At 37.1% G+C, this 11,836-nt stretch overlaps 1 protein-coding gene across 1 annotated transcript in view; it reads right to left on the bottom strand.

Moving 5' to 3' along the window:
- Positions 1-1,428: 1,428 nt before the first annotated feature.
- The window catches only part of C7H19orf18 (chromosome 7 C19orf18 homolog), a 24,777-nt gene continuing 14,369 nt past the window's right edge, over positions 1,429-11,836 (bottom strand). The window contains exons 4-6 of the mRNA XM_021165993.1: positions 7,018-7,117; positions 2,994-3,154; positions 1,429-1,735 (exon numbers count right to left, since the gene is read on the bottom strand). Of these exons, the coding sequence (XP_021021652.1) occupies positions 1,698-1,735; positions 2,994-3,154; positions 7,018-7,117 (299 nt within the window). The 3' untranslated portion in view covers positions 1,429-1,697. The remainder of the gene's footprint in view (positions 1,736-2,993; positions 3,155-7,017; positions 7,118-11,836) is intronic.

Below are 11,836 nucleotides of genomic sequence, written 5' to 3'. Positions count from 1 at the left end.
CGCCAAGGCCAACAAAATGGGAATGGGTGGGTAGGGAAGTGGGGGGGAGGGTATGGGGGACTTTTGGGATAGCATTGGAAATGTAATTGAGGAAAATACATAATAAAAAAAAAGTAAATACAACACAGGAAGAATAGAGTACACAGCTTGTTCTATTGGAACAGCTGTCAGCTAGATATTGTGCTTTATGGACATAGTCAGGATCCAAGACAATTTGATACCAAAATACCTGCCCTTCAATGACTATGTTTTTTTATAGTACAGTAAAGAGACTGTCTACTGAACTGGGGACATGTGAGAAACCATGGTTGTTCTTCTGGAACTTCAACTTTCCATACTGATTGCCTGAAAATTACACCTGGTCAGCCTCTCTATCCCTCATCTGCAGGTCCCTAGAGCCCCTAATCCACTTATTTCTATAGGCTTTGCCTTTTATGGGTGTTTCATGTAAACAAATCACAGGTAGGTGTCTGGTTTCTTACATGCAGTAGAATGGTTTCATTATGACCACATATATATGGAATATACATCAGTACTTCATCCATTAAATTGCTGAGATATATTGCATTGTACAGATAAGTCACAGTTTGTTCATCTCTCTATCAGTTAATGAGACAACAGTTCATTGTATAGCACAAGCTGACCTCACACTCATAGTTTATTGTGACTACTTCCCAAGTGTCAGGACTACAGGCATTGTCCCTCATGCCTGGTCATATTACACTGTTATAAGCATGTGCAAGTTTTGGCACAAACATGTATATCTAGGTGTAGATATCTAGGTGTAGATAGGTCATCTATTAATTTCATGCTCATATTTCTAGGAATGACCAGACTGTCTTCCAAAGCAATTGTACTGAGGATGGCAATGAATGGGAACCAACACAAAACTGTCAATGCTCTCAAACACTAAGATTTTTTTTACGTGACATTTTGTTACTTGATTCTTCAACATGAACTTTGTCCATGATGACATTGTGTTGAGAGATCAAAAGTCTAAACAGCTTATCTCTTCCATCTTACCACAGCTATTGGCTACACACAGCTTAATGTATGTGTGAACAGGTTATATAGCTTCTCCGCTGTAGGTCAAGTTTCCTCATCCAAACTGAGAACCAACAGAAATGGCCACCTCTTAATCTGGTCCTATGTTTATTATGATATTCTCAGTGTCTTCATGTATAAAAATGTAGATAAAATGACGAGATCTGATAGAAAAATCACTTAGAAAGTTCTGCTTAATGAAAATATTTTGCTATCACAGTCAGGAAGACCACCCCTCCCCAAAGGACTAAGCAATCTTTCTGGTCTGGAGCAAGAGAACAAAATCCTAACAATCTGTCTTTTGTTGCTAATGAACTTGGGCTGTTTTCTATATCCCACTTATGTTATAATCATTCATGGGCTATCATAGCTAAGAAGCAAGAGTTTTGGAATCATATGAATTTATTTTCTGCTATATGCTTCTCACGTTTCTTCATGTAGAACATTCTTGGACAAGTTCTCTAGAAGTCCTGTTTGTGTTCTCAGTTGTCTGTTATCTCTTCGTTTGGTCTCTACATTGTCTAGCACATGGTACACCTTTCTTTTGTTTTCACAGCTTTCCTGAGTTTTCATCTTTCTCCATTTTTTCGTGACTCCACTTTTTTGGTATAACTGAAGTTCTCTGATGATCTTCAATGAATTTTGCTCTTCCTTCATTTTCTTAAGTTTTCCATTCTTTTTGTTTTAATAACTAAAATATAGAAATTATATTACTAAGATCGGAGTAAATGAGGGTTAGAAATGGAGACAAAGGGGTTTGGGGAAATCAGAAAAAAAATAAAGGCATTTCAAAAAAAATACTAAATGTTACTTATAAGGATGGTGATTTTTTAATAATATGTATTTTTTCTGTTTGTTTGTTTGATTTTTGGAACAAGATCATACTACACATTCCAGGCTGGCCCTGAATTCTCCATCTGCCTGTTACTGCTACCCAAGTGCTGTGAGTTGAGGTGTGAGACATCACCCTCAGCTAAAATTTGAATTTTAATATGATTATATTCTGTATTCAAGCCTTTCAATTATCCAATAATAATTCAATGTAATTAAAAAGGCATTGGAAAATATTATTTCACAGGTTATAAAGGCTCAACCTCAGGAGGCATCATTACTTCTGCTCTTAGCATCTGAGTCTTTCAGGTTGGGCACATTTAGGGTTGTTTTTTTGTTTGTTCGTTTGTTTTTGTTTTTGTTTTTCAAGACAGAGTTTCTCTGTGTAGCCCTGGCTGTCCTGGAACTCACTTTGTAGACCAGGCTGGCCTTGAACTCTGATATCTGCCTCCCTCTGCCTCCCAAGTGCTGGGATTAAAGGCGTGCACTACCACCGCCCGGCTAGGGTTGTTTAAAAGGAACCAAGGAGAGGATGCCATTGTGTTTGGATCAGACACTGAAAATTACGTGTTCTTCTAGAACATATGATCAAAGAACCTGAAAGGTGGTTTTTTTTTTTTTTTTTTTTTTTTTTACAAAACCAAGCTTCTGAAGAATTTATAACATCAAGCTTCTGAAGAATTTATGGCATCCTCTGTTCACAAATGAACATAGTCATCTCTCATATGCTTGTGTCTCACATAGCATCCTTCCATTTGGGAGAAATGATCTCTATTGTACAGACCTGGAACCCATTTCTATACCAGCTTGAAGCAAATGAGAGTGTCTTCTTGTAGATATTTGAAATGCAGGAATAATGCAACAATAATAATTATGTTCAAGGTAAAGTTTCATTCAAAACAATATTTGTTTCCCAAACTCTGGCTTAGATTCTTGGAATTGCCCACATTGGGAATCAACAAGACAGCTCCTCATTGTCCCCTGGGGTTTGGTAAGAATGGTTCATTTCTATATGAACATCCTTTTTTCCTAACTCAGATTATATTTGATCCCACTTAAATATTCTTTGGAAAAGATCAAATCACCATTGACAGCCTTGATATAATAGGAAAAAGCACCTGAGCTAATGAATTTTCCCAGCTCCTCATTCTCTGGATGCAACTGAGAAGATTCATCATAACCATCATCTTCAGAGACCTCTTCCTCATCTACAAGTGGAATCTCGACATTTTCATACAACATTGCAAGCTGCTGCTTTTCCTCAGCTTTTACCAGTCGACTGGAGAAAGATAGAGATAAATGTAAAGGCAGTTTTTTTTTTTTTTTTTTTGCAGTCAGCCATCCTGTCTTAACATTGCAGCCTTTTAAGTAGTATTTATATTTATATGGGTGGGGCTGGGAGAGGGGCCTATGAAGAAAACAGGGAGGAAAACATTAGATTCCCTGGATCTGGAGTTACAAGTAGTTGTGAGCTACCTGACCTGGATGTTGGAAAACGAAATCCAATTCTCTGCAAGAGCATGGAATGCTCTTAACCCCCCCCCCCCAATTCATCACTCTAGCCAAGGTCATGAAATATTTTGAATCAAGAGTAATTGCTTATACATGCTGGTAGGTGGAGAACAGAGAAAGAAATACACATTTATGTGAAACTTGAAATTTCTGATCTGGCCCAGCTGATTTATGTCAACAAATATAGTTTCAAACCTCATAATTAAAGCAGTACTGGGTATGGATGACATATATAGACTAATACAAAATTCAAGATACAAAAAAAGCCATTATCCCTGCAATATAATAGAAAATAAAAAGCAATGCCAAGAAACCTACAATGAACAAAATGTCAAGGTTCTAAATAAATACAGGATGTTCCAGACTGCTCCTTTTAGTAATACCTTGGCTTTGCCTAGCATGGACTCTGTACTTAACGGGGCTGAAGAGACAGGTTTGTCAGCAAAAAGCTTATCACACAAGCCTAAGGAGTTCAATCCCCAGGATCCACATATATAGTCAGGTGTGATGGAACATACGTGCAACCCAACCCTGGGAAGGCAGAGACAGGCAGATTCCTGCAGCTCATTGCCACCCATATAATCTAGTTTTAAATCCCAGAGAGAGATCCCACCTCAAAAAACAAGGTAGATGGCACCTGAGGAATGATACCAGAAGTAGACATTGGCCTCTGATCACACACAGCAACACAGAAAGACGCTATTATTTTGTAAACTATTGCTATTTGGTTATTGATATTTTATAACACTAAATTAAAATATTGTTCATCCTGACTAGTGAATTTTTAAACACCTCCTTAAGGTTTGCACTTGAGGTTGTGCCTCCCCTTTGTCAGTCCAGTTCTAAAAGTGGATCTGTGAACTAGATTATTCCATATGATGTGGAAATAGATGACAGTATTTTACTTTCTCCTAGCATACTATGTACCTAGTTCTATGTGACTTGGGTAATAAAGAACACTTTGATGATTAGCTTAATTGTATTCTAAAGAGCAGTGATAGAGAAAAAGCAGGAAGAACAAACATCCTAGACTAGTGGTCCTCAACTTTCCTAATGCCAAGATCATTTAATACAGTTCCTCATGTTGAGGTGACCCCCAATCATAAAATTACTTTCATTTCTACTTCATAACTGCAATGTTGCTATTTTTATGAATCACAATGTAAACATTGAATATCCAGGATATCTGATATAAAGCCCCTGTGAATGTGTCATTTGGACCCTAAGAGAGTTTAGACCCTTAGGTTGAGAACCTCTGTCCTAGACACATCCTGTGAGATGGCAAAATTGTTTTCCATTAAATGTAAAGATGTAGATTCAGGAAGAGTGAGGCACTGGTCAAAGAAGCAAATTTTAAGAAGATTCAAAAATACACAGGAATAAAGACAACTTTTAATTCAATATTTTTAAGCATTGATATGAATTCCCACAGTCCACAATAAGCCAAATATCAAACACTCTATACTCAGCATCTTGGTATAAAAATATACTCCCAGCTCAAGGCACAGACAGAATAATAGTAAGTTCTAGGCTAGCATGGGCTAAAACTGTGAGACCTTGTCTCAAAAAAGAAAAAAATAAAAGTCCTTCCCATTAGTTGAGTCTTATAAATGTCTTCACTTGCCATACTCAGGTTGCCATCAACTTTAGAAGAAGTTTGTACTTTCTTTGGCTAGTTTTGAATCAGAGCTATAGAATGTGGTTCAAATATGATGCCACTTTGGCTTAATAATTTCAAAATGATGATGCCATCTTTTGAAAGCTCCACCCAATGTGATCAAAGCATGTTGTGTGAAATTCGCAAAAAACAAATAAAAACATTTTAGATATATTTTAAAAATAAGACATTTTGAGGGGGGGCCTGGGGAGTAACATTTAGAATGTAAATAAAATAATTAATTAAAAAATAAGAGCTTCAATATCTAAATTCTAAAAATCAGAAGGGAAAGTAATTGTCACATAAGTCTGTGACCCTGAGTTAAATTCCAAGGACCCATGTAAAAAGCAGATGTGTTGGTACAAACTTATAACCCCAATACTGGGAAGGTTCTAGCATTTCCATTTCATTAAATTTTAATCTAGTCTGGTTTCCTTTTCTTCTTCCTCCTCCTCTTCTTTTCCTTCTTTGTTCTCCCCCCTCCCTCTCTCCTCCCCCTCTTCTTCCTCCTTCTCTGGTATGACCAACAATCCATATTTTGGCAAACACTGGTCTGAAAATGTATAATGTCCATAATTACTTAGTAATTACAAAAATGTCACCATCATCATCGCCATTATCATCATCTTTTGACACAAAATAATTTCCTTGTGTACCTGCTGCCTTATTAAGAATGGGTGAGGTTCAGACCACATGAAGCTCAAGAAGAAGGAAGACCAAATTATGGGTCCTTTGGTCCTTCTTAGAATGGGTAACAAAATACTCATGGGAGCAATTACATAGTGTGGAACAGAGACTGAAGCAAAAGCCATCCAGAGTTTGCCCCACCTGGGGATCCATCCCATGTACATTCACAAAACCCAGGCATTATTGTGGATGCCAAGAAGTACATGCTGACAAGAGCCTGATATAGCTGTCTCCTGTGAGGCTCTACTAGAGCCTGACATATACAGAGGCAGGCACTTGTAGCCAACCATTGAATTGATCACATGGTCCCCAATGGAAGAGTTAGAGAAAGGACTGCAGGAGCTGAAGTGTTTGCAACCCCATAGGAAGAACAACAATATCAACCAACCAGAGCTCTCATGGTCTAAACTATCAACAAAAGAGTACACATGGAGGGATCCATGACTCCAGCCATATATGTAGCTGAGGATGGCCTTGTCGGGCATCAATGGGAGAAGAGGCCCTTGGTCCTGTGAAGGCTCAATGCCCCAGTGTAAGGGAATGCAAGGGTGGGGAGGTGTAGGAGTGGGTGGGTGGATGGGGGTATATCCTTATAGAAGCAGGAGGAGGGGGGATGGGATAGAGTGTTTCTGGGCAGGAAATTGGGGAAAGGGATAACAATAGAAATGTAAATAAATAAAATATCCAATAAAAACAAAACAAAACAAAAGGGCAAAAACTAAGGAAGAGAGACACTTATGTATATAGTATATTCAAGGAAAGAAAGCTGTTACATGAGATTGACTTAGAGTGAGAGGTCAGTAAGAGGAAGCAGGGAGTGGTAACAATAGAACCACACTTTAGCTCTTGCTGGGTTATGAAACTCAGGTTTTTCCTGGGGAAGGATAGGAGGAAGGTGAAATCTGTTTATAGAGCTATATAGCACATCCCATCCTAAGACTTAAAGCATCACTGCCTACTATGAAGAAGTTGCTGTTAGAAATCAGGACATTAGCTTTGGCAATCCTAAGTCTTCTACTGTGGCCTAGGCTCCCTCACCTGTGACCTAACAATGAGCAATTCCACCAAAACTTCTATTCCTTATACTACTAGTTTTCTTCTTTCTAAGAATTTTCTTATGAAATATATATATGTAAACATATATATGAAAAAATATAAAAACGTGTAAAACATATATGAAAATATATGAAAAATATATAATATTCCAATCTTAAAATAAAAATCCTTTTTCAAGACCCTCCCCCCCAAAAAAAAAGAATGAGTGAGGTTATTTGTTGTATACTTACTATATCACGTAGGATAGCATGAGCCCACATAGCAGGGCAATGACAAAGGCTATACTTGAAACTGAAATTACATGAACAAGACCAGGCCTATGTAGAATTACTGTGAAAACATAGAAAAAAGTTTGTTACAAAAAATTAACCAAACACTAAATTGGCAGTACTCTTACAAATGATATCCCTAATTTTGAAAAGGTTAGAGACTTAGGGATGAGAGCTCCAAAGTCTCCCCCTCTCTGTACATTGTCTAGTTGAGGGTCTCTATGTCAGTTCTCATCTATTAAAAGAAGCTTCTCTGATGAGGGTTGAGTAATCTCTGATCTATGGATATAGCAGTATGTTATTTTATTACTATTCTTTTAGCAGAATAATAGTAGGTTTTTCCCCCTAGAGATCATGACCTAATGAGTCTCAGGTCCTTGGCCATGTTAGCAGTGTCAGCTATGGGCTCCATGCCATGGGGTTGGACTTGAATCAAATTAAAAAAAAATTAGTTGGTTACTTCCATAACATTTGTGCCATTATTGCACCAATATATCTTGCAGGTAGGTTGCTGTTAGTAGTAGTTGTATGGTTGTTGTAGCTGGGTGATACTGATGAATAAGCAGAAGAGGAGGCAGAAAGACTGTAAGAGCTAGAAGTGATGAATGACTCCATGGAAACAAGCTTCTTCCAGATACACTAGAGTTGATATACATGTGAACTCATAGAAACTATGAAAGGTTGCACAGAAAAAGTTGATCAAAATATATTGTATACATTTTAAAATAAAAATTAATTTTTAGCAGACCTTGGGAGTGAACTCTGCAGCCAGTCCCACAACACCCGGAGGAAACTCCACTCCTAGGTGCTCTAACATGCTCAGAATCATAGGATCAGAGGTGCCCTGAGCAGACCTTGGCAGTGAACTCTGCAGCCAGTTCCACAACACCCAGAAAAAGCTCCACTCCCAGGCACTCTAATAGGCCTAGGTCTACAGGATCCCAGGATTCCAGGATCCCAGGATCCCAGAAGCTTGGTCACACCAGGAACTAGGGTTCAAGGGGCAGCTTGACTCCCAGGAACTCTGACACACCCAGGACCTCGGGATCCTAGGATCCCAGAATCACAGGATCACAGAGACAGATGAACTTTGATGAGTTTTGAAACAACCAGGATTACAGGAAAAACAGGCTCCAGTCAGATATAGGGAGGACAGGTAGCACCAGAGATAGTCAGATGGTAGGAGGCAAGCATAAGATCATAAGCAACAGGAACCAAGCTTACTTGGTATCATCAGAGCCCAATTCTCCTAACATAGTAAGTTCTGGATACACCATCACACCAGAAAAGCAAGATTAGGATCTAAAATCACTTCTCATGATAATGATAGAGGACATTAAGAAGGACATAAATAACTCCCTTAAAGAAATACAGGAGAACACAGGTAAACAGCTAGANNCNCTTAAAAAGGAAACACAAAAATCCCTTAAAGAATTACAGGAAAACACAATCTAACAGGTCAAGGAAATAAACAATACCATCTAAGATCTAAAAATGGAAATAAAAAGAATAAAGAAATCACAAACGGAGACAACCCTGGAGTTAGAAAACCTAGGAAAGAGATCAGGAGTCATAGATGCAAGCATCATTAACAGAATACAAGAGATAGAAGAGAGAATCTCAGGGGCAGAAGTTACCATAGAAAACATTGACACAACAGTCAAAGAAAAAGCAAAAACTCCTAACCCCAAAACATCCAGGAAATCTAGGACACAATGAGAAGACCAAACCTAAGGATAAAATATATAGAAGAGAGTGAAGATTCCCAACTCAAAGGGCCAGTAAATATCTTCAACAAAGTTATAGAAGAAAACTTCCCTAACCTATAGAAAGAGATGCTTATAAACATACAAGAAGTCTACAGAACTCCAAATAGATTGGAGGAGAAAAGAAATTCCTCCTGTCACATAATAATCAAAACTCCAAATGCAGTAAACAAAGAATATTAAAAGCAATAAGGGAAAAAGGTCAAGTATCATATAAAGGCAGACCTATCAGAATTATACCAGACTTCTCACCAGAGACTATGAAAGCTAGAACATCCTGGGAAGAAGTCATACAGACCCTAAGAGAACACAAATGCCAGCCAAGGCTACTATACCCAGCAAAACTCTCAATTACCGTAGATGAAGAAACCAAGATATTCCATGACAAAAACAAATTTACACAACATTTTCCCACAAATCCAGCCCCACAAAGGATAACAGATGGATGACACCAACACAAGGACGGAAACTATACCCTAGAAAAAGCAAGAAAGTATCTTTCAACAAACTCCAAAAAAGATAGTCAAACAAACATAATTCTACTTCTAACAACAAAAATAACAGGAAGCAACACTCACTTTTCCTTAATATCTCTTAACATCAATGGACTCAACTCCCCAAAAAGGACATAGACTAACAGAGTGGATATGTAAATGGGACCCAGTATTTTGCTGCATACAGGAAACCCACCTCATTGACAAAGGCAGACACTACCTCAGAGTAAAAGTTTGGAAAACAATTTTCTAGGCAAATGATCCCAAGAAACAAGCTGGAAAAGCCATTCTAATATCAAATAAAATCAACTTTCAACCAAAAGTTATCAAAAAGGATAAGGAAGAACACTTCATACTGGTCAAAGGAAATATCTACCAAGAAGAACTCTCAAGTCTGAACATCTATGCTCCAAATGCAGTGTACCCACATTCATACAAGAAACCTCACTAAGGCTCAAAGCACAAATCACACCCCACACAATAATAGTGGGAGACTTCAACACCCCACTCTCACCAATGGGCAGATCATGGAAACAGAAACTAAACAGAGACACAGTGAAACTAACAGAAGTTATGGTCCAGTGGATCTAACATATATTTATAGAACATTTCATCCTAAAGCAAAAGACTATACCTTTTTCCCAGCAACTCATGGTGCCTTTTCCACAACTGACCCCATGATTGGTCACAAAACATGCCTCAAGAGATACAAGAAGATTGAAATAATCCCACGCACCCTATCAGATCACCACAGACTAAGGCTGGTCTTAAATATCAACAAAAACAATGGAAAGCACACATTTACATGGAAACTGAACAATGCTCTCTACTCAATGATAACTTGGTTAAGGAAGAAATAAAAAAATTAAAGGATTTTTAGATTTAATGAAAATGAAGACACATGATACGGAAACTTAGGGGACACAATGAAAGCAGTGGTAGGAGGAAAACTCATAGCTTTAAGTGCTTCCTAAAAGAAACTGAAGAGAGCTTACACTAGCTTCTTGACAGCACACCTTAAAGCTCTAGAACAAAAAGAAGCAAATATACCCAAGAGGAGTAGACACCAGGAAATAATCAAACCAAATAGAAAAAAAAAGTACCATACAAAGAATCAATAAAACCAGGATCTGGTTCTTTGAAAAAAAATCAAGATAGATAATCCCTTAGCCAGACTAACCAGAGGGCTCAGATACAGTATCCAAGTTAATAAAATCAGAAATGAAAAGGGAGACATAATAACGAAGTATATCATAAAATAATCATTCTGTTTGTTGAATATTAGCAGTTGAAAATATTAAAATCATATTCTACAAAAAATCATGGAAATATTAATTTTCTCACTGTGCTTGAAATTAGCATTTTCTCAATGTTCAACTTCAAAGAGTTTTTGCTATTTTGAAACTTTTAAATTATACTTATTGATAAAATAATTTCTCTCCTAGAAACACTGATAATCTTTTTTTAAGTAAACTGTTAGACAATGTACACAGATATATAATGTATTTTAAATACTCTCTCACTGTTAGGTGGTATCATATAAGGGCTTTTGAATATATCTCTTAATGATTCATTTTTAATATTTTATGCTCTTGTAGTATGCCTAACTCCCAAAGAATATTTTGTATGTTTTGAAATAATTTAGTATTCAATGTTAGATATAGGATCCACAGTTACTGATTGTATTAAATATTCATTAATGTTATTTTTAGGGTATGAAAGGACATGAATATAAAAATTGAACAAATTTTATATATATTATTTGATTCTCAAAATACTCAATATTATTATTATGTTTGATGTATAAAATGCATTTAAATGATAAAAAAATTTTAAAACTGAAAAAATTAATTTTTAACAAATTCTAAGGCTAAAATCTCTATATTACATTTGCAGTTGAAGATAATCTCTACCCCCACTCTCCTCTCTCTTTCTCAGCTTCCTGCGCTGTCATGATTCCCTTGACCTTATAGACTCTCCCTTTAAAGTCTGAATTCAAAATACACTCTTCCTCCTTAGGTTGATTTTGGTTGTGGTATTGTATTACAGCAACGGAAAAGTAATATACATGGTGAAGGAAGACAAGAGGACACTTTAAGATGCTGATACTTTCTATCATTCCTCCACTGAGGAAATGTCCCTCAATACTGGTGACTTAATTGGAGGGTCTATCCTGTTAAGTGAACCTGGCCAGGATTCAATCTTGTGAACCTGAAAAACAGCTAGAGAGTGAAGGGAAGGGCATCAAGGAATAAGCATCTTCCTTCCTTTTTTCTTCTTCCCTTCCATCCTCCCTTACTTACCTCCTTCCTTCCTCTCTCTTTCTCTCTTTCCTTCCCTCCCTTCTTTCTTCCCCTTCTTTTTTCGTTTTTCTCTTTTCTTTTCTTTTCTTTTCTTTTCTTCTTTTTTCTTTTCTTTTCTTTTCTTTCCTTTCCTTTCCTTTCCTTTCCTTTCCTTTCCTTTCCTTTCCTTTCCTTTCCTTTCCTTTCCTTTTTCCTTTCCTTTCCTTTCCTTTTTCCT

This window comes from Mus caroli, chromosome 7, assembly GCF_900094665.2.
Source record: "Mus caroli chromosome 7, CAROLI_EIJ_v1.1, whole genome shotgun sequence".
NCBI lineage: Eukaryota > Metazoa > Chordata > Mammalia > Rodentia > Muridae > Mus > Mus caroli.
The sequence above is the reverse complement of the archived record's forward strand: the minus strand, read 5'-3'. Positions and strand labels throughout refer to the sequence as shown.